The 25,615-nt window shown below is 43.4% G+C and overlaps 1 protein-coding gene across 1 annotated transcript; it reads right to left on the reverse strand.

The window, feature by feature from the left end:
- Positions 1-6,222: 6,222 nt before the first annotated feature.
- Positions 6,223-25,240, reverse strand: SCRT2 (scratch family transcriptional repressor 2). Its single transcript, XM_073607343.1, has 2 exons — positions 25,087-25,240; positions 6,223-7,186 (listed from the first exon to the last, which is right to left on the reverse strand). Exons 1-2 carry the CDS (start codon positions 25,238-25,240, stop codon positions 6,492-6,494), a joined length of 849 nt encoding a protein of 282 aa, XP_073463444.1. The 3' UTR covers positions 6,223-6,491.
- Positions 25,241-25,615: the final 375 nt, after the last annotated feature.

Consider the following 25,615-nt stretch of genomic DNA (forward strand, 5'->3'; position numbering starts at 1 on the left):
CACAATCTTCTGTTATGCGAATTTGTTGGGGGGGGGTAACCCATATCCAATTCACTTCAATGTGAACCCAGCCTCAGAGTCCCAAATCTAGAATAGATTTTCAGATTTCTGATTTTACTTTCAATTTTCTGATCTGATTTCTGTGAAGGTTTTGAAGAAAGAAAGGTCCCGGGAACTCGCAATTTCAGACAGAGGTTAGCATTGCCAGCCCCATATTTCTCTACTTACAGGTTTCTTTAAGTAATATGTGCTTGTTTGTCCACAAAAGACTAGTTACATTAATGCATAAAACTATACTGCAATTAGTTTTTGTTTTTTTTAATTGACAGCCTAGCCCAAAAAAGCGATGGCTTTCAGAATGCAGGTGCACATTTGAAAGCTGATATTTGGGTAATGGAGAGACTCTGGCTGAAATCCTACCTTTTGGGAAGTCTGCTGGTGAGAATTCACTGCAGGAATAAGGCTGGGTTCAAACTATTGCGAATTGGATGCGGGTTCACCGCATCCAATTCGCAATAGCAGGAGATTGTGACCGGCTCTCTTTGGAGCCGGTTCACATAATCTCCTGTGCATCTTTTGGTCTGTTTCAGGTCCGAATCCAGCCAAAAATTTGGGCTGAAATCGGACCTGAAGCGGTGAACCAGGATGCACCGGACCCCTCCTGGGAGCCGCATGCGGCTATGGTGTGAACCCAGCCTAAAGCTAGCCATAAACATAACATAACTAACATTTGTTTATAACTGTCACCCGCCCCAACCTATTTTGTCTAAAACCAACCACATTCTTGTTAGCATACATTTGGGGCCTGCTAGATGGAGATATGACACTAGGTCTTCTAAAGACCAGCCCATGCAGTATCTAACTAAATCTAAGGTATCGGTTTTGGATGAACTAACCTTGGTTGAACTAGACGGACTTGTGTCTTTTTTTTCAACCTAACTATATAACCCTTTTAAAAACACTGTTTGATTTATGATCATGTCTCCATTTCTCAGATCCTGGTCTGAAAATGTGCTCAGCATTTCTAAGAGATCGTAATTTGGAGATGCAGCTAAACTTAATTGATATTGTTACTATTTGCATTTCGTATTACGGTAGCTGCAAAGCATGGAGTTGCTTCTTAGTTTTTTCGTCATTGGTCAGTATGACCAGGGCTGGGACAAGGGGTGGGCAGAAAGGGAGGCTGCCTTGGGCGCAGCGTGTATTGTAGGGATGGGGGGGCCGCAAGTTCCTTCTACTATAAGGCTGACAGGAGTAGTGACAGCGGCATCATTACTTCTGCCAACCCAGCGCTAGAAGCAGCAAGGAGAGGAGGAGAGAGCCGGGAGTAGGTGCGGGCTGTGCTCACTCTCCCCCTCCTCCTCATAAGCTTGCACATAATGAAGGGGGGGGGTGCAATTTGGCATCTTTGCCCTGGGCACTGGATGATCTTGTGCCGGCACTGATTATGACACAAGGTAGACAAGCAATCATATGCTACTTAGATGAACACCTTCATTGTCTAAAACTATCGCATCGGTTCCAGGCCCCGACTTACTAAGTAGAATTCCTAAAATACATAATTAAAGGTTAGAAAAGCTGTATTTATATTAGATAAAGGCTGGTAAAATCCCCAAATAAAACTTCCAAATGTTGCAGGTCTTTTTTTGGAAATGAAGGAGCTCCATGGTATAAGTTCTATCACCGGTCACAAGATACCCCCCCCCACCAACATCTCCAGTTTTATCCAAATTCCACATAATGCTCTCCAGATTAATTCTCCATAATGTAGAATAAACAAAAAAATGGGAAGAGCATCCTAAAGTAATACCTTCGTTATGGCTTTGAGGTAAGGGTGAAGATGCAAACTACTGGAGGAATATCTCATGATTGGAGATCTGTGAGAATTATAACCAATGGGTGATGCAGCTGACCAGCGTCCACCCAAACTGCAAATATTTAATTTGCTTGCTGCTCGCAGCTAGAGACTGACTTGCTTCTGAATTCTGCACTATTATGTTTTGCTTTCCCTATATCTCTAGTATATTCATTCTTGTACAACTCTAGACTTCACCATAGCACAAAACTGCCTGTGTTTTCTATCTCAGTAAGGAAGTGAATTGACAACTTGCATAAAATATTGCTACACTCCCCATCTGTAGGTGTGGGGCAAGTTAAGTACAAAAAAGAATCCTGTATATAGAACGTGAATGTTACATAAGTGCCAGTATTGCTTGGATTGTATTGCCAGATAGACAGGGACAGAGAGGGCCTATTAGGCTGGCCATACTGATATGCTAGAAGAATTTCATTTTGAAAGTTTTCGATTCAAGAACATTCATTCGTTACTGTCTGTCATGGATCAAAGTCATGCATTGCCATCGTGCGGGCAAGCTGTCCGCCATCGCCATAGCAACAAATGACACTGTGTCCTGGCCCTAGAGCAGGGGTGTCAAACTCGATTTCATCGCGGGCCGCATCAGCAGTGCGGTTGCCCTCAAAGGGCCGGTTGTATCTGGGTCGCACTACGTACAGAGTGCAGAGTTCAGGATTATGTCAGGATTATGCTACGTACAGAGAGCAGGGTTGAGCCATGTACGTAGCGTACAGAGAGCACAGATTCAAGGGTGCGCTACGTACAGAGTGCAGGGGTTCAGGATTGTGTCAGGACTATGCTACATACAGAGTTCAGGGTTCAGCAGTGCGCTACATACAGAGTGCAGGGGTTCAGGGGTGCGATATGTACAGAGTGCACAGATTCAGGGGTGCAATATGTACAGAGTGCACAGATCAAGGGGTGCACTACGTGCAGGGGTTCAGGGGTGCGCTGTAACATCTCATTTCAACCCCTTTTTCTAGGTTCTGATCTCTGCACCCAGCACTTTGCCCCCATCCCCACCCATCTCTAAACACATCTTCCTACACACCTCCACAGCCCTCTTTCCCACCTTCGAAAGGAAACCTCACATCTGTACTCTCTCCTACCAGATGGCATTTGCAAGAATGGCTTTCATGGCCACTAAGTCCTCAAAAGCCCCCCCTCCAGATGCAGCCGCTGGATGTAGATTAGAACACACAGCCGCCGGAGCCACCTCTCCCACTGACAGGCTTTGCCAGACCAACAGGGCATGCGCTCAGCTACATGCACACACACACGGCGCCACTGGGGAGACTGAGAAGGAGAGCGCAGGAGAGCATGTTTACTCCTGTTGCCAAGGAGACCTGTTCCGTGAGAGCAGGAAAGCAGCTGACGATTACAGGAGGTGGCGTCCGGCGGCCGCTGTGCGGGCCACGCGACATGGCCTGGCGGGCCGGATTCGGCCCGCGGGCCTTGTGTTTGCCACCTGTGCCCTAGAGCATCATTAGTTGTTATGGTGCAGGCTGCCCTGATCCAGGACAAACTGGGTCCCATGTTCACGGAAACCCAGTTGGTACCGTGGTTGAGAAACACTGTTAGTTGTTAGTTGTTAAAAATGTTAGTGGGGCCAAACTGATATTTGTTTTCATCCGCAGTGATGAGAAAATTCAAAGGAACAGGATGGAAAATTATCGTTGAATGGTAGTTTTGGTTCAGGAAAGTTAATTTGTTCCAAAATCGAATGTTAATGGCAAATTGAGCTTTGAAGTACTTCCAAACAACATTCATTAAAGTGGACCTTCACCCACCTGCTCCCCCTCCACAACGCTGATATCAGTTTTGGGGGGGGGGAGGGTTTTGTTACTTTTTTTTTTTTTACATCAAAGGCTCGGCCTGCCCCCCAGTTTCTGGAATTTGCCTAGGCGAATAACGCAGTGCCTCCTGGGATGCATGACGCGCAGTCCCATTCAGCAAAGAGGAGGGGGGCAGGCCTAGCAACGCCAGCACACCGGGAGAGCCGCCAGCTGTCACAGCCAACATGGCGGCGCCGGAACCATGCAGCGGCTGCAGAGAGGAGGATCCCAGCAGCTTAACGCTGGACCCCCCCTGGCTAGGAGAGTGACCTTACTGTGCAGAAGACATTAAAAAGTGAGCAGAGAAAAAAATGGTGGTGGTGGTGGGGGGGGGGGGGGAGGCTGCAGTTCCTCTTTAAGTCATCGAATGTACTTTTGTTTGAAAATCTACTAGCGTATGGCCAGCTTTACTGTTTAAATATACAGTAATATATATTATAGTAGTTTATCTAGGAAGCAATAGCATCTGAAAAATTAAAATTGAGATAACATGAATACATACCAACAACCTCTGTCAGACTGCTATATAATCAATTAAAACAATACTTTTGGCATGGCACAGCCCTTAGTAGTGGCATGGCTTTTAAGTCGGAGGTTAGAGATAAGGGAGGCACCACAATGATTATGCAATGGGACCCCCACATATAGGTGTTTTGTCTTTTTTATAGACATATATCTTTGTTGCATTAGACTATCGTCTCTTTGTTAACACTATCACGGCTTGTCTTCAATTCGACTTCTAATTTCACCATTTTGGGAACTTTTACTAAATTTTACTAATACATTCTCTGCTGCAATTTTCTAACACTGATGCAAAGAAGGATCCTACGATCTATAAACGCAAGGCTTGCTTCATTCAGGCATGCAGTAATACTGAGCTTTTTTTTTTTTTTTTTTTTTCCCCCAAATATATTAGGTAACAATTGCAATTTAAAGCAGCCCTTGCACCTTAAAGATCGGTATGACTTTTCAGTCACCTAAAAAAGCATGGCGAGACTTGTAGCATGTAATAATAATGCAATGTAAATAACATTGGGATTACCCAAAACGCTGCTGCTGCTGCAAGTGCTGTCAGTATACAAAGAAGTTGCAAGAAATAAAAAAAAAAAAATACTCTTGCACTGAGAAATCTCAGTGCCATCATTCATGTGATCACTGAATAATAAATTGCTGTTGGATCATCATGTGAGGTTCTGAACCTGTTCTTGCCTGCAAGCCCGGAGTCTTGGCATGTCCAGAGACCCAAACACTGGGCCATGCAATGCTTTGTAAGTGAATGTTGCTCACAAACGAATAAGCTGTCCCTCACTTTGACAAGTGCACGCGAGGCTGATGGAGGGCTATAGCGCTTCCTCTGTTTTGCCATGAGGTAAGAACTCATTGAGAAATTGCATAGGCTTTTCCGATTTTTATTCTTGAATCGTGTTCGGAAACATAGGCCTGGGAAAAAAAAAGTCACTTTTTTTTTTTGCTTTTTAAAGTCTGTTGCACTCAGGAGGAAGACAATTTACCACAACAGACAAGGCTCGTCCAGCCATCTGCTGCAACGTATTCCTGTTAATGCCATAAAATTAACCATGATCTGTATGTTTTTTTCCATCCTCAAAAAAAAAAAAAAAAAAATAAAATGTTAAATTATTAATAAAAAGTGTAATAAATATAATAAATAAATCATATAAATTACATAACATTATTAAATAAGCAGGTTAAAAAAAAAAACAAATAGGCGCAAATGTCTTGACTCCAGGAAGGTGATGGTCACATTTAAAAAAGAAAATTCTTCTTAGTATATAATGCAGGTCACGTTTGTGAACCAACCGCTGACAATACATAATGAATACTGGAAGAATAGTGCATATTCTCATTGCCTTTTCGAAATCTTAGAGGTAACACTGTTTTTTGGAACAAAAATTCAACAACTTAATTCTACTGGAGTGCCACAAGCTCTTCTTCTGGTTTTAAAACAAGTGTTGGCACAATTTTTTTTGCCCTGTTTTTATAGTGTACATATGTGCTTCCAAACAAGACGTAGCAAACTCTTCTGTATTTATTACAGTTGAGTTGGCACGATGCCACTTGCAGATCCTTTCTCGACATTCGTGTATTTTGTTCCTGGCTCGCATGATATTTATTGTGCTGCAAAAAAAAAAAAAAAAAAAAATTCTCCTTGTCTGGCATTATACTTAAGCCTTGTTAACCACATGGCACAAATCATAAAGATAAAATAAATAATGCAATTAATGCTTCTTCAGCAACAGTCATATAACAAAACAGTGGAAAAAATAAGTAACACTGGATAGAAAATGGCACCTGAGTCTGTGTTAGAGCCCCTCCGTTAATTTTGTCTCCTACTGTTACTCTTTTATATTATTGTAAGACTTTCACATTTCATGTGTTGCACCACAGAAAGCTTGGCTTTGCATGTAAAGGTTCTTTAAGAGTGCCAGTAGAGAGGCTACACGTTTCTTTTCTTTGTGTGTATGCGTGTTTAAAGAAGAGAGAGGTCACAACTATCCATGGTCCATTAAAAAAAAAAAGTATATTGCACGGTTTAAAATAAAGTTGTCAAGCTTCAAAAAAAAATAAATAAATAAAAATGCGGTATGTTTATATAAAAATGATGTTTGCACAGTCTATGGTGAAGTGCAACCAAGGATAATACTGTTTTGATGCCAAGTACCCTGATTTTTGAGTTTCTGGTGTGTTGTGCCATCAATTAAGAGTAGGTTGGCACAATTTTTTTTTTTTTGTGCCTCATTTCTTTTGTGTACCGTCTTTCTCCTCAAGCCTGGAATTTAACCCTATGGAGAGCACTCGTTATCCGAGCCCTTGAAACAAGCTGACTCGTAATGTTTGTTAAGATATGACTTGAGAGCGAAGGTCTTCTCGCAGCGTTTGCACTTGTAGTGTTTAAAGGCCGAGTGCGTCTGCATGTGCGCGCGAAGGTTGGATCGGTCGGCAAAGGCTTTCCCACAGTGGGCGCAGCCGAAAGGTTTCTCACCGGTGTGGGAGCGCATGTGGCCTTGCAGGAGCCATGGGCGGCTGAAGGCCTTGCCGCACACATCGCACTTATGTTTTAGATTGTGTGTGAGAAGATGCATGGCCAGGGCTGGCATAGAAACATACATTTTTCCACATGTAGGACATTTCCTTGCCATCTTACTGTCCAGGCTCCGGTGGGTTTGCTTGTGCCGGCTGAGGTTGGAAGAGGTGGCGTAGGTTTTGCCGCACTCACTGCACGTGTGGCGCTGGTTTCCGCGACTCTCGACACTTCTTCTCGAGCGTCCATCTGTGATGAAGAAAGCGTCTATTGAGTAGCTGTCCGTGACGGCTGCTTCGCCGCTGAAATATCCTGCAGATAGACTGGACTGGGGGCTGTCGGGCTCACTGTAGTCATCGTGGTTTGGTGTGTATTCAGCATCTGAGGATGAAAACTTGTCTCCGCTCTTCTTCCCATCTTCGTAGTCAGGTGATGCAATGCAGTGCTGTACAAAGTCTGTGGCACAAGAAAAGAAAGATATTGTTTATTAGAATCAATATATATTTTTTTATCTAGCTTGAGGGTTGTATTGCATTTTCACAGTGAAAAAGAACTCAATAAAAAGAATTTACAATAACAAAAAACAAAAAAACCTTGAGGGTTATAAGAAAACTGCTGTGTTTCAGGGGTGTGAATTTGCAAAACCTATGGGTTTTGATCTCTTCTATTATTTGTTTTAGGAAACCCTAACTTATTTGCGTCCTACAACAACACTGGATCTAAAAAACTATGACCAATCATCACTTAAGGTCCCAGAACATTGACACAATGACACTTTGAATGCCACAACAATGACACACTGATGCTTGAGATCTCTAAACAACCTCACAATGACAATTTGTATCTCTCAGTAACATTTGGGATCTCAAAAAAATGACACATCAAATCCTGGGGGTCCCAGAACAATGATAGAATGATGCTTGGTGGGGGGGGGGTTGTACAGAAATGTCACACTGACTTATAGGATCCTACAACAATATCACTTGAATTTTGCAAACAATCACACACTGACGCTTTTGTCGCTTTAGTCTCCATTATAAGCTCCCACTGCCACATGGGGTTGCTTATCAATAACATGTCCACACCCAAAGTCCCAGAATAGTGACATACTGACACTTTGATCCTGGAACAATGACACACTGACTGTTGGATCTTGGAACAATGACATACTTTGGATCCTGAAACAATGACACGCTGACTCTTGGATCTTGGAACAATGACACACTGGCACTTGGATCCTGAAACAATATCACACTAACACTTGAGACACCCGAACAATGACACACTGACACTTTGATCCTGGAACAATGATACACTGACTCTTTGATACCCAAAACAATGACACACTGGGGTTTATTTACTAAAGGCAAATAGACTGTGCACTTTGCAAGTTGCCCTCGGCAAGTGCAGTTGATCCAGAGCTTAGTAACTGAGGTAAAGCTTCACTTTGCAAAGAATACCCAATCACGTGCAAGGAAAATTTGTTTGCATATGAATGGGTGATGGAAGTCAGCAGAGCTTCTGCTCATTTACTAAGCTCTGGAGCAATTGCACTTGCAAAGTGCACAGTCTATTTGCCTTTAGTAAATCAACCCCACTGACCCTTAAGACACCAGAACAATCCTAGAACAGTGACACACTGTCATCTGGATCCTGGAACAATGACACACTGATACTTAGACCCTGGAGCAATGATACACTGACACTTAGACCCTGGAACAATGACACACTGACACTTGGGCCCAGGAACAATGACACACTAACACTTGGATCCTGAAACAATGACACACTAACACTTGGATCCTGAAACAATGACACACTGACCCTTAAGACACCAGAACAATCCTGAAACAGTGACACACTAACACTTGGACTCATGAACAATGTGACAAACTGACACTTGGACCCAGGAACAATGTGACACACTGACACTTGGACCCAGGAACAATGTGACACACTGGCACTTGGGACTCTTGGACTTAGGAACAATGTGACACACTGACACTTGGATCCAGGAACAATGTGACAAGCCGACACTTGGACCCAGGAACAATGTGACACACTGACACTTGGACCCAGGGACATTGTGACACACTGACACTTGGACCCGGGGACATTGTGACACACTGACACTTGGACCCAGGAAAAATGTGACACACTGACACTTGGACCCAGGAACAATGTGACACACTGACACTTGGACCCAGGAACAATGTGACACACTGACACTTGAACCCAGGGACAATGTGACACACTGACACTTGGACTCAGGAACAATATGACACACTGACACTTGGACCCTGGAACAATGTCAAAGTGACACTTGAGACACCAATAATACACTGAGACTTGGTTTCACAGAACAGTGACACACTGACACTTGGATCTTGGAACAATCATACACTGTCACTTGAGAATGTAACAATAATACACTGACACTTTTGGATCTTGGAACAATGACATACGGACACCTGTAGTGCTGAAACAAATCACATTGGCATATTTGATCACAGGACACTTGCACACTGACACTTTTGATCCAAAGACAGTTGTATCCAAGAACAGTAGTGGCAAACTAAAACTTGATGTCCCACCCAGTGCAATGACAAGCTTGCAGTTTGGATTCCAGAAAAAAACAACATACATGACCGTAGATACACCTGAAAATTATTATACTGACTCTTGGTCTTCCAGAACATTAGCACATTGACATTTGGCATTTTATAACCACGGTCTGTTGCCACTTTGCATCAGTACAGAAGCTGACCAGATTCCCTGAACAATTAAATACTGACATTTTGATACCCTGTGTTCCAAACTGTGACACACTAGGTCCTGGGATCACCATAGAGCGGAGACTAAGACTAGAAGATATGGGAATGTTTACACTGTTGTAAATGTCAGTATTTGATAAATATAGTTGTAATTGTGGTGATGCCCAGTTTCCCAAAAGTGATTGAAGATACTTAAAGTATATCCAAACCCAAGGACAAAAGGGCAACATATTGCAGCTTGCCACTTGCCAGCTCTTAGATGTGGTGGCTGCATTCGTTTTTCTTTTTTCCACAGGAACAGAAAAAATACCTGATTCTAAAAGAAATCCAGTATTCTTTTATTATTTAAACTGAAACTTCAAACAATGTTATCTGTTTTCCAAGCCATCTTCTGTAATCTACATAACCCCTCCCCCTATGTAATGGAAAAGGGTATTTGTAGTTTCCATAAGGAAAGCAGCCTAGGGTGACAATGTTGCATTTCCATAGAGACAATACAGCAAGTGTTGTCACCGTAGGACAGGAAGTGTATTACGAAAGGATCACCATTTGAAAATAAAGATTTAAAAAGCATGCAAAAAGAGGAACTAATACAATATTTAATTTTTTTTTTTTTGGTTTTGGGTTTAGATATACTTTAACAACTTCAATACGGGGCACTTTCACCCCCTTCCTGCCCAGGCTAATTTTCAGCTTTTAGTGTTGTCACACTTTGAATGACAATTGCACGGTCATACAACGCTGTACCCAAATTACAATTTTATAATTTTTTGAGGCAAATAGAGCTTTCTTTTGGTGGTATTTAATTACCACTGGGTTTTTAATGTTTAAAAAAAAAACAATAAGAGACCAAATATTTTTGAAAAAAAAATGTGTTTTGGTTTCTGTTATAAAAATTTGGAAATAGAGTAAGTCACTTTTCTCCTTCACTGATGAGCACTGGTAGGCTGCACTTATGGGCACTGATGAGACGGCACTGAAGGGCACTGATGAGGAGGCGCTGATATGCAGCACTGATGAGCACTGATAGGAGGAACTGATGGGCACTCTTGAGGCAGCACTGATGGGCACTGATGAGGCAGCATTGAAAGGCACTGATGAGGAGGCACTGATATGCAGCACTGATTAGCACTGATAGGTGGCACTGATGGGCACTGATGAGCTGCACTGATGGGCACTCTTGAGGCAGCACTGATGGGCACTGATGAGGCAGCACTGAAAGGCACTGATGAGGAGGCACTAATATGCAGCACTGATGAGCACTGATAGGCGGCACCGATGGGCACTGATAGGTTGCACTGATGGGTACTGGTGAGTTGCACTGATGGGCACTCGTGAGGCAGCACTGAGGGGCACTCATGAGGAGGCACTGATGAGAAGGCACTAATATGCAGCACTACTGGGTACTGATAGGCGACACTGATATGCAGCACTGATGAACACTGACAGGTGGCACTGATAGGCACTGATTGGTGGCACTGATGAGCAGGCACTGAAAGGCAGCACTGACTGGCATCACTGATTGGCATCCCTGATGGGTACTGATTGGCATTATTGGGCACTGATTGGTATCGCTGCTGGGCACTGTTGGGGCTGCACTGAGAATCAGTGCCCTGATTATTTGTGCAGATCTCCCCTGTCAGAAAATGCCACTGATTGGCTCTCCTCTCCTCACATGCTGTCAGTGTGAGGAGAGGGCGAGCTGATAACTGGCATTTCCTTGTTTACATGTGATCAGCTGTGATTGGACACAGCTGATCACATGGTTAAGGTGCCTTGTCATTGGGACATTGTCCCAGGAGAGAGCCACCTTGTGCCCATCATTTTATTTTATGGCGGGAGGTGGTAAAAGAAAGATTCGCCCTACGCTCTACGCCCTATGGTCAAAAAAATACACAACAGTTTGTATTTATTGCCTTTAGGCATTTTTGCCCCTGTAGACTTCAGTGGGTGTGCCTGTAAATGCACGAAACATGCACTTTTGTTTCCTTTTTGTGTGCAGGTAAAAAACTCCTTTCTCTCTTTTTTTACAGAACTGCTCTCCTCTCCTTGACCAGCCCAAGAAACGAACCATTGGAGCTCGATTCATGTGCAGAAATACTTGTACAAAGCTTGTAAAATGCCCCAAAACTGGCTAAAATTACTAGGAATATACTCAGTTTATGCCAGTGGTTGTCAACGTATGAGCTAAAAGGGGACACAAATGGGCCGCTAATCATTTTCACTATATGAAATGCCTGAGAGGACTGTCAGAGACTGGGGACCTAATAGAGGAAATGAGGGTCAGAGAGTGAGGACAGGATATATTGTTGGCTGGGGACAAGCTGCAGAAGACAATACAAAACTGGGAACATGTTACATGAGGCTAGTAGAGATCAATTCCATTACTCTAATCAATGTTCCCACTACAGACTGCTGAGGTCCGAGGGGGTCACAAATCATATTCCAAAGGGTCGCATGCAGCCCTCGGGCGCCGCAGGTTGGGCACCAGGTGGTTTATGCTCTGCTCCGGTATGAGCTAAAGTGGAAGAAAGTTTAGGAGCTCTGGATAGTGTTTATTATTGTCCATGTATATGAATTCCCCTGGTTTCCTGTTTTGTCTAGAATCTGTAACTTGTATAGGAACTATCTTGAAATCTCCCCCAGTAGTTGGGCTTTAGGTGGCATTTAGCACAGATTCATTATGTTTTTTTCTTTTTTTTGTCGAACAATAAGGAATGAAAAGCCATTATTGTTGAACATCACACATGTTCATCCTCTCTAGTTTTATACATGTTGCTTTTGTTCAGCATCATGCCGCCTTTTTTTGGTCTACAGCAGTCATTTATAGACTAGAAGTCCATTTCACCCTGGGGCTAGGAACGTGTATATAAAGAGACATGGCATTTAAGGAAACACAAAAAAAAACAAAAAGCTGTACTATTGAGCTTCCATACGTTTTCCTTTCTTCATCTATGTCTGGAAAGGCCAGCAACATTTTATGAGGCCGTCTCCTTTGATGACCCATCTGTGACAACATTTACTGGACTGCTCTGTCGATAGCAGTGACCTATTGATTGGGGAAGATGAAACCCTCTCAAGACGAGCACAAAATGATGATGTGTGCATGGACACTGCTCATTCCTTCCTTGTATTTATTCGTCTTCCAGATCGGTGGGGCTTTGTTTTTTACACAGTGCCGGGGCATCCCTTCGGGGTGTTGCGAAGGCCACAACTGGAGAAGTTAAAAATAGGGCCATAATGCTGATCTATAGTTGCTCTTCCCTCTTATTTCCATGCCATCTGATCAAATTACAGAGTAGAGCCTCATTACTCTTTTTTGCTTCTCCCCTCCATTGGATGGGATACAGTGGATAACTGTTATCTGTGTGCTGTGCTATGCAATATATACCCTGAAGTGCTGCTATTTCTACACTGTGCTATACGTTAACATCCTCCAGCCTGCTGAGCTTTTTATACTATGTTCATGCATATGATGGGGCACAGTGAGGCTGCATATGATGGGGCACAGTGAGGCTGCATAAGATGGGGCACAGTGAGGCTGCATATGATGGGGCACAGTGAGGCTGCATTTGATAGGGCACAGTGAGGCTGCATATGATGGGGCACAGTGAGGCTGCATTTGATGGGGCACAGTGAGGTTGCATGTGATGGTACAGTGGCTGCATAAGATGGGCACAGTGGCTGCATAAGATGGGCACAGTAGCTGTATTTGATGGGGCACAGTGGCAGCATTTGATGGCACAGTGGCAGCATTTGATGGCACAGTGGCAGCATTTGATATGGCACAGTGGCTGCGTTTGATGGGCACAGTGGCTGCGTTTGATGGGCACAGTGTCAGCATTTGATGGGCACAGTGGCTGCGTTTGATGGCACAGTGGCAGCATTTGATATGGCACAGTGGCTGCGTTTGATGGGCACAGTGGCTGCGTTTGATGGGCACAGTGTCGGCAATTGATGGGCACAGTGGCTGCGTTTGATGGTACAGTGGCGGCAATTGATGGGCACAGTGGCTGCGTTTGGGCACAGTGGCTGCAATTGATGGGCACAGTGTCGGCATTTGATGGCACAGTGTCGGCAATTGATGGGCACAGTGGCTGCAATTGATGGGAACAGTGAAACTGCAATTGATGGGGTTTTTTTCAGAATTTTTCAGTTTGTTTGCGCCCCCCAGCCGCCACTGCTATGTTGCAGACACATACCACTAGTAATGTGACATTTCAGGTTGTTCAATGAACGTGCACCCTGTTGCTGGTTACACACTAAAGCAGCATCTTGCTTCACATCTGAGCCTCTAGTAATCTTATATAAACAATGGAAATGATGCTGTATTTTGCTAAACCCTGCCATCCGCAGGGCTGAATGAATCAATGCACCAAGTAGCTTTTGTAAGAGGAGACCTCCGTTAAAGCTGAACTCCAGCCTTACCTTCTTGCACAGCTATAGTCTCCTCTCCTGTACTGCAAATTGCTTACTTTAATTTCACTGCACACTGTGAGCATCTCACAATGTGCATTAGAAGCTAAAGCAAGTCAGATAGAGCATTTCTTATTTCCTGGCTGGAGGACATCCACCATCTTCTAGTTCTTTTCTCCCAAGCCTATCTGTCCCTGGCCTGCACCTTTCATTCCTTGTGTTTTACTTCTTTCAATCATGGAGGTTTTGGCATCACAGATGGTCATTAGCTTTGGTTTACATGCATATGCAGTCTGCCTAGGTCCTCCCACTCCTTCAGACTGACATCCACCCATCAAGGTGTTTTGATATTTTGCATAACTCCTCTCAAGAGCCATCCCACTACTTGCATCAGGGCTGGGGGTACTTAAGGGAAATACTGAGGGACGGTGCTTTATTGTTTTCAGGAAGCTATGTGCAGCACCCTTCCAGCTCCTCCCACCAGCCATAATCTGCCTGCATTGTATTGCTAAGCACAAACACCTAGTGACAACATAAATAAGCTCCCAGAACCACTGTGGGTGTCAGTACAAACTTAACGACACCCCAAAAGGATTGCAAATGCAGTGTGGCTTGCCCGTACCGGATCTCATGGTACAAAATGAATCTTGTATGTGACAATATTTATTTACTGTGGATGTGGGAACACATTTGGTGGTAGCAGCAGCCGTACATACTTATTACTATCACTAGGTGGCAGCACTCAACTACTTCATGTACATGCTACAAAATGACCATGCGGTGCGGCTCCGAAAAAGGTGCCTGCACTTTCTGGGTGCGATGCAGTGCGATTTCAGCCCATTCAAAATGAATAGAGCTCAAATTGCACCACACTGAAATGCATGTGAAATGCATCCACATTTCAGCTCTGTATGGATGGCAACACGTTGAATCCTATGCTGGTTTCTTATATCTTTGTGGAATTCCATTCCTGGGATTTCCCTTCCAAATGTAAAGGATTCACCCAACTGCCTCAGTATTACTATAAATCAATGTGATATGTCATACTCCCTCAAGTGATTTGGTGTAGAATAAAAAAAAGAATACAAGTAAATAGAAATTTCCTGCTCAGCTTTGAAAGAACACCACCATAATAACAACATTATGGAAAGGGGTGAAAACACAAACTGCTATGAGGAAATCTCTGGTCTTTCGTATCTACCCAGCAAACTAGGTACTAATTTAGAGGGCTTTCACACCGAGCTGCCGCGGTAAAACCGGCGTCAGCAGTAAAACCGGCGTCAGCGGTTTAGCGCTGCTTTACCGCCGTTTTAGCGGCGCTATTCAGCTAAGTTCAGTTAAAACCGCCCCGCTAGCGGTCAAAAGGGGGTTAGATCCGTCCACAAAACGCCCCCGAAGCGACGTTTTGCCAGCGGTATCGCAGCGCTGCCCCATTGATTTCAATGGGGAGCAGCGGTGGAGGAGCAGTGAGTTAACCGCTCCTCCATCACTCCAAAGAAGCTGCTGGCAGAACTTTTTGTGACACCCTGCCAGCGCACCGCTCCAGTGTGAAAGCCCTCGGGCTTTCAAACCGGAGTGAATGGAGCCACTTTTTTCAGGCGCTTTTTTTAGCGCTGTAGCGCCTGAAAAACGATGACAGTGTGAAAGGGGCCTTAAGGTGGAAGTAATCCCCCCTATCGTTTTCAGACAAGGAAGCTGCCATCTTGGCTTCTGTTTAATCTACAACTGCCATGATGCTGCACATGTGATCAGTTATGACACCAGCCATATGATGGTTTGACAGTCTGGTTGAGAGCACAACCAATGGAAGGGTTATATTCCCAGCACGTGCTGGAATGTAACTGTTATTTGAAACAGTTAAATGGATGGGTTTACTAACCATAAGGCCTAGAATGTCAAGACATATTGGGAAATTACAATTCCACATTTGCTTTTCCAGATCCCGCCAAAAAAAAAACCTCTGTTGCTCTCTGTTTCCAGCTCACAGAGCAATGCAGTTCACTCCCCTTTGCAGTGGATCATTTCAGCAACGGCCAATGTGACCCCCATAGCTCCTTGCATCTCTTAAACCATTAGTGTGTAATCAATACTCCATTTTAATGCAAGCATTAGCTGGGGTCAGGCAATTTAAATGTGCTGTCCACTCAGTTTTGCCTCTCCGGCTGTAGTCTCTGTTATGTAGACACAGCATGCTCCTGTGATTCACGCTTGAGCGTACAAAAAAAAAAAAAGCATAGGTGAACTTCATCTCTTCATTTGAAAATGAAATAAACCCTTTCCTCCTAATGAACGGACTCAGCACTTCCCTTTCAGCATGCACACATCAGCCTGTACCACTCCGAGCGCCACATGTTGATGCTGTGTGACGTGCGGTGTGTGTGTGTGTATATGTGTCATTGGCCCCGATCCCAGCCCTCCTCTGCAGTTTTAGTGCATGTGGCTGTGTAGTCAGCAGATGATGCCGAATTCTTGCTGTCAAGGTGACACTAGACGGCACGTGGACAGGCAAGCTTTTCCCTTCCTGTCCTGCAGCGGTGAGGGGAAGACAGGATGTTACTGTATTCAGATCTGCTGCCCTAGCCATAATAGATCAGGATTGCAGATGACTAGACCACTCTCCGGTAAAGCAGTCTGCATTAATGCTCTTTAAAAGTATGGTAGCTTGGTTCTATTGCAGGAGTGGCACAATAAGTGTAAAACTCTGCATCCAGTTAGTCCGATTTAGAAGCCATCAAGCACTTAGGGGACAAGGGATTTTGTCATTCATCAACCACAGGCATACAACAATTGGCTGCTATTTTATTTTATTTTTTTTAGGTGTAGGTTCTTCTTAGCTCCTAGATTTGTCCAGTTCTGTGTTATTGAGCTCAACAGGAAATTAAAGCAGAACTCTTGTTTTTAAAAATATGTATCTTTTTTCCGGCGATCCTCTGGCTAATCAAATGACTTGATTTAGAAGCCAGCAAGCACTTATGAGCTGAGTCTTTCATCAATAACAGGAGTACAACAACTGGCTGCCATTTTTCAGGTGCATTTGCTACCTGGCCCCTAGATTTGTCCAGTTCTGTGTTAATGGTCTCAACAGGAAATGGAAGCAGAACTGTTTTTTAAATCCCCTTCATTATTATTATTATTATTATTATTATTATTATTATTATTATACAGGACTTGTATAGCGCCAACAGTTTACGTAGCGCTTTTTCTAAATTGGACTAACTGGATGCAGAATTTTACACTTATTGTGCCACTCCTGCAATAACGATGAATTTTTGGATGATGGACTTTATAGGCTTAACACAAGTATATATTAAAAATATATTTATTACAAAAATAAAATCAATAACAATTACGTAAAATGTCATAAATTATCCACAAAATGTGCCTAGGAGCATAAATAGCACACCACCTACATACATAAAGAGTATTGATAAAAAATCTGGAGGACCAAACAAATCACTCTACAGTATTGACTCTACGGTATTAATACTGTAGAGTGATTTGTTTGGTCCTCCGAATTTTTTATCAATACTCTTTATGTATGTAGGTGGTGTGTTATTTATGCTCCTAGGCACATTTTGTGAATAATTAATGAAACTTTATGCAATTGTTTTCGATTTTATTTTTGTAATAAATATATTTTTAATATATACTTGTGTTAGGCCTATAAAGTCCATCATCCAAAAATTCATCTTTTAATAATCCAAATTATCGGGACGTGGCATTATATACAAAAGTGTCGTATCCACAGCACCACTCTGTGGTGATACGAATCTTTAATGACTCCTGCAATAACACCAAGCTACCATACTTCATACATACCTTTATTTTATTTTTTCCTGCAATTCTCTGGCTGATAAAATGACTTGATTTAGATGCCAGCACGCCCTTATGAGCCAAGGAATACAATCTTTAATCAATGACAGGCGTACAACAATTGGCTACCATTTTTTTTTAGGTGCATGTGCTACCTTGCCCTTCATATGTACCTTTTTTCCTGCGATCCTCTGGCTAATCGCATTACTTGATTAAGAAGCCAGCAAGCACTTATGAGCTGAGTCTTTCATCAATAACAGGCGTACAACAACTGGCTGCCATTTTTTAGGTGCATTTGCTACCTGGCCCCTAGATTTGTCCAGTTCTGTGATAATGGTCTCAACAGGTAATTAAAGCAGAACTGTTTTTTAAATTCCCTTCATACATACCTTTTTTTTTTTTTTTTCCTGCAGTCTGGCTTGATAACATGACTTGATTTGAAAGCCAGCAAGCCCTTATGAGCCAAGGAATATTATCTATAATCAATGACAGGCGTACAACAATTGGCTACCGTTTTTTTAGGTGCGTGTGCTACCTGGCCCGTCATATGTACCTTTTTTCCTGCGATCCTCTGGCTAATCACATGACTTGATTTAGGAGCCAGCAAGCACTTTTGAGCTGAGTGTTTCATCAATAACAGGAGTACAACAATTGGCTGCCATTATTTTAGATGCATGTGCTACCTGGCCCATAGACTTTTCCAGTTTCTGTGTTATTGATCTCAACAGGAAATTAAAGCAGTACTCCTGTTTTTAAAAACTCCCTAACTACATACCTTTTTATTTCCTGGGATCCTCTGGCTGATCAGATGACTTCCTAGGGACTTCTTCTCCCTGCTGTGGCCATGTCTTCAATTTTTTAGAAAGCACCACTGACGTTATGATGTCAGCACAGCTGTTTGCAGTATTGTACTGTAAACCCAGGCTGACAAGGTGACGTTCTCCCATGGGTTGTGTCGATGACAGACAGAGCTCATGGGAACTGGGTTGAATGATGGCAGTCATCATTCAATCCAGAAGAGGACCGCAGCAGGGTTTCTGTGGTACAGCACTAGAGATGAGCTGCATTTTGTGTTTTTTTTTTTTTTAAGTGGCTGGGCATGTTATAATATCAAAATATGAAAAACTGAAGATGTGCTTTGATATAATCTATACAATATCATGTATTATTTTCTGAACGGGATCCATACTCTTCTTTATATCTTCTCTCTTCCTTTTATCTTATCCTCATCATATACTGAGCTTAGGGGAGACTGCTCGGTGAGCTTGGCTGGGTATGTGGCATTGTTAATGGCCAGCAATCATGCTTTGGGTAAAAATGGCTCATTTAACAGATTCCACATGTTAATTAGGACATTGTGGAACTTGCTTGCTTAGGGCAAAGGACACTGATGGTGTACAAATACAGTAACTCAGAATAGCCAATTACTTTTATACCTTTTATAAGTTCAGAATAATCAGAACAATAAAAGAGGGTGTTTGATTGGGTATATAAGTCAGTTCACATTTCAAAATTTCCTTTGCCATTGTAAGATAATGCCTGTATGTAAATGGTAAGTAGTAATCTTATAAATCTCTAGAAATGTTGTACACCTTATCCCAGCCATTCTCAACCAGGGTTTAGTGGAACCCTAGGCTTCCCCCATAAGTTACCAGGGGATCCCTGGGTTGTGGCCGATTTACCTACCATTTGAAGGTGCCTGCAATGTTCAGGGTCCATTGATACTTGGCAAAACCAGAAACATGACACCAATTATCTCTTTTTTAGCTTTCTGAAAGGTAGGCATTCTGACCACCACTGTGAGGCCCTTTCACATGGAGCAGACTGCGGCAGGAGCCCGCCTTCTCAGCAGGGAATCTGTCCGCTGATCACCGTGCATGGCGAATGGCTTGTCCGTGTCCGCTCCGCTTATGCAGCGTGGACACAGACACAGCCCACTGTCCTCTATTGGTGGTTGGATGTAAACATACTTCCTGTCCGTTTATACCCGATGACCATTCGATCCGCTAGACGGATGGGGTGCAGATCCTAATCCATCTGTTTTTAGTAAATCGCTGACACCCGCGACTCCATAGAGGACAACATATGGCCCGATCAGATCCCCCTTAAAAAAGCTGACAGGCGGTCCCGATCGGTCCACCCATGTGAAAAGGGGCATAGGAGTGTCAGTCTCCTAGCTGCCCACCAATGTAGGTGGCATTTTCCCCATTGACCCGCAATTACTTGGTTTAGTAAGCGTTCCCCAGAGACCAAAAAAGTATTTTGGGGTGGTTCCTCTGGGGGAAAAAATGTTAAGAAAGGCTGCCTGAGCCTAACTTAACTAGCAATATATGTTTTGCCCTGCATAACTATGAAAACAATCCAACAAGGTCTCACAACTAGACACAGACATCTTTAAATATTACCCCAGGCACAAAAAAAAAAACAAAAACTGGAACACAACAAAAAAAACAAATGTAAAACCACGGAAACTCAACAACATACTCAAAACATAAAAATACCGAAGCGTGGGACAATACCAAAAAAACAAGAACACCAGAACACAAAACAAATACTTATTCAATTTTTCACAAAAGTGGTTGATTAGTAATACGTCCATAAAGTAGCCAGCTAGCAGTACTGAGCTGTCCCAATAATGGGATTGGTCACATGTAGCTCTGAATCTGTTGCTGAACTATTGGTTTCAGCATGCTGGGAATTGTGGTATCTAAACAGATGAAGGCCAGAAGGTTTGGAGGCTGCTACCCTAGGAGACTACTAGTCCCAGCATGGAGTTTCAGCTTGCTGGGATTTGTGGTTTCTAAACAGATGAAGGCCAGAAGGTTTGGAGGCTGCTACTTTAGGAGACTACTAGTTCCAGCATGGAGTTTCAGCTTGCTGGGATTTGTGGTTTCTAAACAGATGAAGGCCAGAAGGTTTGGGGGCTGCTACCTTAGGAGACTACTAGTTCCAGCATGGAGTTTCAGCTTGCTGGGATTTGTGGTTTCTAAACAGATGAAGGCCAGAAGGTTTGGGGGCTGCTACCTTAGGAGACTACTAGTTCCAGCATGGAGTTTCAGCATGCTGGGATTTGTGGTTTCTAAACAGATGAAGGCCAGAAGGTTTGGAGGCTGCTGCCTTTTTAAAGCACGCAAGAGTAAATTTTAGAATGTCCTCCTAATGGAGCTGGGCCCATTGTTTCTGCACAAATTGCTCTATAGATGGTTTATGGACCGTGACTGAAGCAGTAGCTCTCCCTTTCTGTGGCAGGGGCCGTGTGTTGTAACAGGCACCTTAAGCTCTTTTCTCATCCTTACACTCAGGCTTATTTATTAAGGTGTTTCACAGAGCAACAATGATGTGCAAAGTGCAGTACTCCATAACAGCCGGACTGTTTCAAGCAGTTTAGAGCAGTCAGATTATTTGGTTGTTTCATATATTATTTAGCACCTTAGTAAAACAGGGCCCATTTAGTGTATATAGCAAAGACGTCTTTTGAGTTCTTTAATGAGGGGAAGTAGAATTGGACAGAATGTGGAATTTGCCTTACTCTTGTAAAAGCAGAATATAGTTGGTATAGGATTCTACACTTTAAACATAATCATTGCTCTTGTTCAAGACTGTAGAGCTAGCAGACGTATCGCCATAAAACACAAAATTATCTGGCGCTATGTTCAGTAGCAGAAGCTAGAAGGGCCAAAATTTTGGAAACAGGGTGTGCCAGGTGTGCGTGGGCACACCCTAATCACCTTGTGTGGTGCAGATTCCCCCTATTTAGAACCCTGACATTTCACCAAAGCCCCCTAATGGGGCTCCTAAAAAAAAAAGAATTTACAAAAATAAAATTGTAAAAAATAAAATAATAAAAACAAAAACTATTGACACCATCCACTGCCCTACTGGCACCCATCTCTGCCCTAATAACACGTCCATTGCTCTACTTGTACCATCAGTATATAATACACATGCACGCACACGTGTGTTTCAGCTTTGGGGTGCACACCTATGTTTGGAAATAATGTCCACACGTATCACAATGCCAATGCATAATCTTATAATATTATTAAAACCCATTCCCCGGTGTAACTTTATCCTAGCAATTTGCATTCTATGCCTCCTTGAGGCTCTATGTTTCAAAATTGCCTGGTAGATTCACCAACGAATGTGTGCCATAGATTCAGAATGAGGCTCCTCTATCTACACCCCCCCCCCCCTCGTCTGGCACTCTGATATTTCTGCAGCTTGCTAAAGTCATCTCTCTTCCCTCCTTGTTTGCAGTATGTGCGGTCACGTGCCTCAGGTACAAAAAGCTTTCCTCAGCAATATTTCACACCTCTCTCTAAAGAACGGAGCAAGGTTATTTTCAAGAGCATGACTTTGAAAGACATCACCCCTTGTTTTCCAGCTACATTATCTCTGTCGGTGCTCTGATACAAGTGCACCATCCTCAGGGACACCTGTTTGAACGCACATTGTTCCTATAGCGCTTAACAGCTGTGCCAGGAACATTGAATTAATAAGCAATATGTAGCAAATAACGAACCGCAAAGCTTTAGGTAACAGGTAGAAGCCAAGTAGATCTACAGTACATCACTATTTTAATATGTGTTAGGGTATTTGAGGAGAACATCTTGAGCATATCTCTGAAAGTTTCTTTGTACGCTACATTTTTAATTTCGGGCTTGGGGGGATTTTGGAAGACTATATTGTAAATTCAGGGTAAACATTGTAAAGGACTTTGGCATGGTGTAGATCAGTGGTCTCCAAACTGCGGCCCATGGGCCGAATGCGGCCTTTTGCTTGCCTTTATCTAGCCCTTAAGGAGGCACCATTTCTTTTCACTGACACCAGCGATGGGGGCATTTTTCCTTCCACTGACAGCAGAAATGGGGCACTATTCCTCCCACTGACACCAGCAATAAGGCACTATTCCTCCTATTGACACCAAAAATGAGGCACTATTCCTCCCAATGACACCAACAAGGAGGCACCATCCTTTCCACTGCCACCACCAGTGGGGAACCATTCCCCTTACTGACACCAACAATGGGGCATTTCTCCTTCCACTGACAATAACGATGGGGGACTATTCCTCCCACTAACACCAGCAATGAGGCACTATTCCTCCCACTGACATCAACAAGGAGGCACCATCCTTTCCACTGACACCACCAGTGGGGAACCATTCCCCTTACTGATACCAGCAATAGGGAATTTTTTCCTTCCACTGACACCAACAATGGGGCATTTTTCCTTGCACTGACAACAACGATGGGGCACTATTCCTCCCACTGACACCAGCAATGGGACACTATTCCTCCTATCGACACCAGCAATGGGGCATAATTCTTCCCACTGGTATAAAAAATTAGGCACTGTTGCTCACAATAATACCAATGATGGGGCACAATTCCTCCTTCTACTGACTACAGGCACTATGTAATTTTTTTTACTCCCACAGCCGCTGGGACACTTTCTACTTCTACTGGCCACAGTCCGGCCTCCCTAAAGTATTAAGGACAGTAAACCAGCCCTTTGTTTAGAAAGTTGGCGTAGATCATACAAGATCATCCTGCCATGGAATTATGGCAGTTGCAGTCCAAGGGTTCCTCAATTATGGAATATTATCCAATAAGCAGGTAAAGTGAGAATGCAGTAACCCATTGCAACTGGATACTTTTTTGTTTCCTGCAATCAGATATAACACCCAGTTAGGGATTACTGCACTTTTATACATCATTGTTGTGGTTTGCAAGCCTTTTTTGAATGAACTGTTTAAGTTTCAAGCCACATATGGTGCAGAGGTGTGCAACTACATGGAGGCCCACAATCATTTCTTGGATCCTCAAAAAATTCATTAGGACCATTGTCAATTTGGGGGTCCAAGAACAAAGGGAAATTAGCAACTAGTCTGCCAGAAAGGAAAAAAAAAATTCCCCCGATGCTTGATATAAAGTAAAATTTGAGGTTCTCTTAGAGGGATACCTGGTAGATTACCAGGCAACGTGTTCTCTGAGCAGGCTGCTTGTCAGTGCATCTTGCTATACTAAGGAGACATCCGCTCTGACAGCAGTTCAGATAGAATTGTATTTTAGATTCCAGCCTTAGAGGAAGATGTGCTTAGCTTGCAAATTCACAGCTTTGGGACGGCAAGTTACATCTCCTGGATCAGAAGTACAAGCTCTCCCTGTAACTGTCACTGAGAAACCCACTGCAATGACACATGTCAGCCTTACTGGCTAATCATAGTTGACTATGCACTAATAGAAAAAAAAAAAAAAAAGAGAAAAGAAAAAATAACAAGACGTATCAAAAATACATTGTGGTTCAAAGCCACCTAGCCATATATCAAATAAATGAGCTTCTCCCGGGATGGTGCCTCTTAAAGGGCTTTAGAGAGAGTCTTTTGCCTGCCGCGTGAACAATGAGGTCCCCAAGGAGGCTTCACTCCCCTCCCCCCCACCCTTTCTGTTCTCCCCTATGTAAACTACTGGCATTCGCTCTTCTAAAAGGCATCAAGGGCTCAATAGTACAGGAATTAAAGCAGTATTCTTTGAAGAGAGTAGCCTATAGCACAGCAAGAAACCCCTTAACGAATCTAGTGCTATTCTACAGGTGATAGCGGCCGAACATGCCTCAGTGCATGTGGAAAGGGGGTCTGCGTGCCTTATTATGCTGCAGTCACCAAAATCTTCTGCACTGTGTTAACACGGGCTTGTATGCAGACAGCTCAATCTTCAACTTTAACTTAGTTTTTGTTGTTTAACTCCACGTTAGGAAAAGTGTAGCAGTTATTTTAGGTGGTGGTCAGATCTTCCTTCATTCCTCTACACGAGGGATCTCCCGGAGGGCCATAGTTTGGAGACCCCCCTGCTCTACATCTTGGCTGAAAAATTTGCAAAGAAAAGCCAGGGAAAAAAAAAAAATACACGATTTAGGACCAGCATTAGCAACTTGTATTATCACCAGCTGTTAAGGAGCTGCAAGTCCTAGGGCATGCCGATTCTTGACGATTTCCTAACAGTTGACAGGCTCCAAGTGGCTCCACCACAAAGCACCCAAATGGCTGGTGGCTGTCACAAGTCAACAGAACACAAAGGTTGTCTTATCAGTCCTGTCCCAGCTATTGCAGAACATAGCAATGCCTAAACTCTTCTCTCAGATAAGTAACTGTAAAGCGTAAAAGTCAACAGTGCCATAAATATCTAATCTTTCCGAAGCATGAGCAGTCAATAATGTTGTTCCATAGGTTAAAAAGTCCTACAATGTCATTCTCTAAATAATAAACAGGTCACTTGTTCAATTCGTATAATAAAAAAAAGGAAAGCATTGGCGGACCACATGTCATTTTTGCACCCAAGGGTGCCCACTTACCATTTTCAGCAACAGGGACTCCCAAGGTGCCCACGGTGCTGGTGAGCGACTGGCCCAAAATGCAGGGGTCGTCAAAGTGGTGGTAGCTAGAGGCCGAAATCCCACTGGAAAAGTCATCTAATTTTATCTTCTTGACTAAGAAGGAGCGGGGCATGTTGAGCGGTACAGGGGGGGGGGGGGGTGTCTTTCCCTTTTTTTGTGCGGTGACAGTCACGGTGTGGACCCAGGGATGGTGCCTCACATTCAGCACTGGACAGCTCACACTTTCTGCAGTGTGTGGGGAGAGAGAGAGAGAGAGTGAGAGAAAGGGAGACTGAGGGAGCTGGGAAGGAGGGGAGGGGGAGATCTGGCAGCAAGAGCTGAGCTCAGCACTCACGCTGTCTTTATATGGGATGCAGGCCTGAGATCAGGTGGTGCTTTGCAATGGAGCTGTTTAGCTCTCTAATCCATCAAATGTCCCCCAGGACAATCATCACATTACCAATGAACCGGCTGTGCAGACACAGAGAAAAGAGACAGCCTCCTGCCT

This window comes from Aquarana catesbeiana, linkage group LG12, assembly GCF_042186555.1.
Source record: "Aquarana catesbeiana isolate 2022-GZ linkage group LG12, ASM4218655v1, whole genome shotgun sequence".
Taxonomy (NCBI): domain Eukaryota; kingdom Metazoa; phylum Chordata; class Amphibia; order Anura; family Ranidae; genus Aquarana; species Aquarana catesbeiana.

Bases quoted from the DNA above. Each gene is read 5' to 3' on its own strand.
- SCRT2 (XM_073607343.1), bottom strand. From the start codon at position 25,240: ATGCCCCGCTCCTTCTTAGTCAAGAAGATAAAATTAGATGACTTTTCC. The intron at 7,187-25,086 runs GTAAGTGGGCAC...CTTGTGCCACAG, and splicing joins AGTCCCTGTTGCTGAAAATG to ACTTTGTACAGCACTGCATT.